At 43.5% G+C, this 1,080-nt stretch overlaps 1 protein-coding gene across 1 annotated transcript; it reads left to right on the forward strand. All coding sequences in view use genetic code 11, as the record gives it.

Moving 5' to 3' along the window:
• Nucleotides 1-629: 629 nt before the first annotated feature.
• On the forward strand, nt 630-827 carry EGR_11242 (hypothetical protein; the record flags this gene model as incomplete). The annotated part of the gene is made up of 2 exons (XM_024500489.1): nt 630-764; nt 810-827. The coding sequence occupies 2 exons, from the start codon at nt 630-632 to the stop codon at nt 825-827; spliced, it is 153 nt and encodes a 50-aa protein (XP_024345097.1).
• Between the last annotated feature and the right edge of the window lie 253 nt (nt 828-1,080).

Here is a 1,080-nt window from a genome sequence, read left to right on the forward strand (position 1 = left end):
TAATACCAACATGAGGGAATAAAATCTTGTTCATGTTCATCGCGATCTCTGGAAATTGAAGTTAATGTTGATTTCAGCGCTGTCGGATAACAATAATGTACTCATTGCACAGGAGGTCGCTTCTCATCTCTGCACACGTCACTGGCTAATCAAGAAGTTCGACAACACCGGTCTCTGGCTCCACGAAGCACGTCCTCGCGCTTAGTGCAGTTGCGCTCACACCTCTTAAATTGATGAAAGCAAATTGCATTGTTAATGTTATCAGTCCAATTTATATACAGGCACGACACATCACGGCAATTCCCTAATCTCGGAGCGAAATTGTCTAGGGGAAAAGTACCTGTCTTAATGTAACAATCCTTGCGTATGACTCATTTACGGGAGAGCAGTACCTGACATTGAAGCAATCCAACGGAAACTTCCTTCAAGCAAATTTATGTCACCCAATTTGGACCAAATGATTTTTAGTAAAATTATAACAGCAAAGATTACAATTGTAAGGTTCAATTTCATAGGCGCCCTTGCCAAACAAACACCTTGTGCTCTAGCAGGCAAGAAGGACGATGGACGCACACATAAGCAATTATAGTTACTTAAATAGATTTAAGTGGAAGAAGAGTACCCTCAGGATGCCTGTCCGGTCTGTGCGACGAGAACCGCGCCAGAGCATCATGCGATTGTCTAGCGCCTTTATACGCTCCTACTCCCCCTCCCTCAAAAAAGGTGTCTATCACCTCCGCAGTATAGATGAAATGCGTTGGAGCGTGAGTGATTTACAGGCAGTCCGCAACCTGTTCAAACTTCTCCAGGTCCCGATGAAGGTCTGACGGTATAATCAGAAAAGAGTTGCTATTAAGACATTGACCATTAAATTGATTGAAAAGCTCAATGTACAGACCTCAATCTGATTCTTGAGTTCCTCATAATGCTCATCAAGAGGGTTGACGTCGGAGACACTAGCCTTTACAAGGAAATAGGCTACATACAGCTTCAATCATTCATCTACCATTCGAGACTTGGTTTCGCTCACCTCCAAGCTGTACAACAAGGGTAGCACCTTCAGACCAAAGTCGTGCAGAA

The sequence above is a fragment of the Echinococcus granulosus genome (assembly GCF_000524195.1).
Source record: "Echinococcus granulosus chromosome Unknown EG_S00605, whole genome shotgun sequence".
NCBI lineage: Eukaryota > Metazoa > Platyhelminthes > Cestoda > Cyclophyllidea > Taeniidae > Echinococcus > Echinococcus granulosus.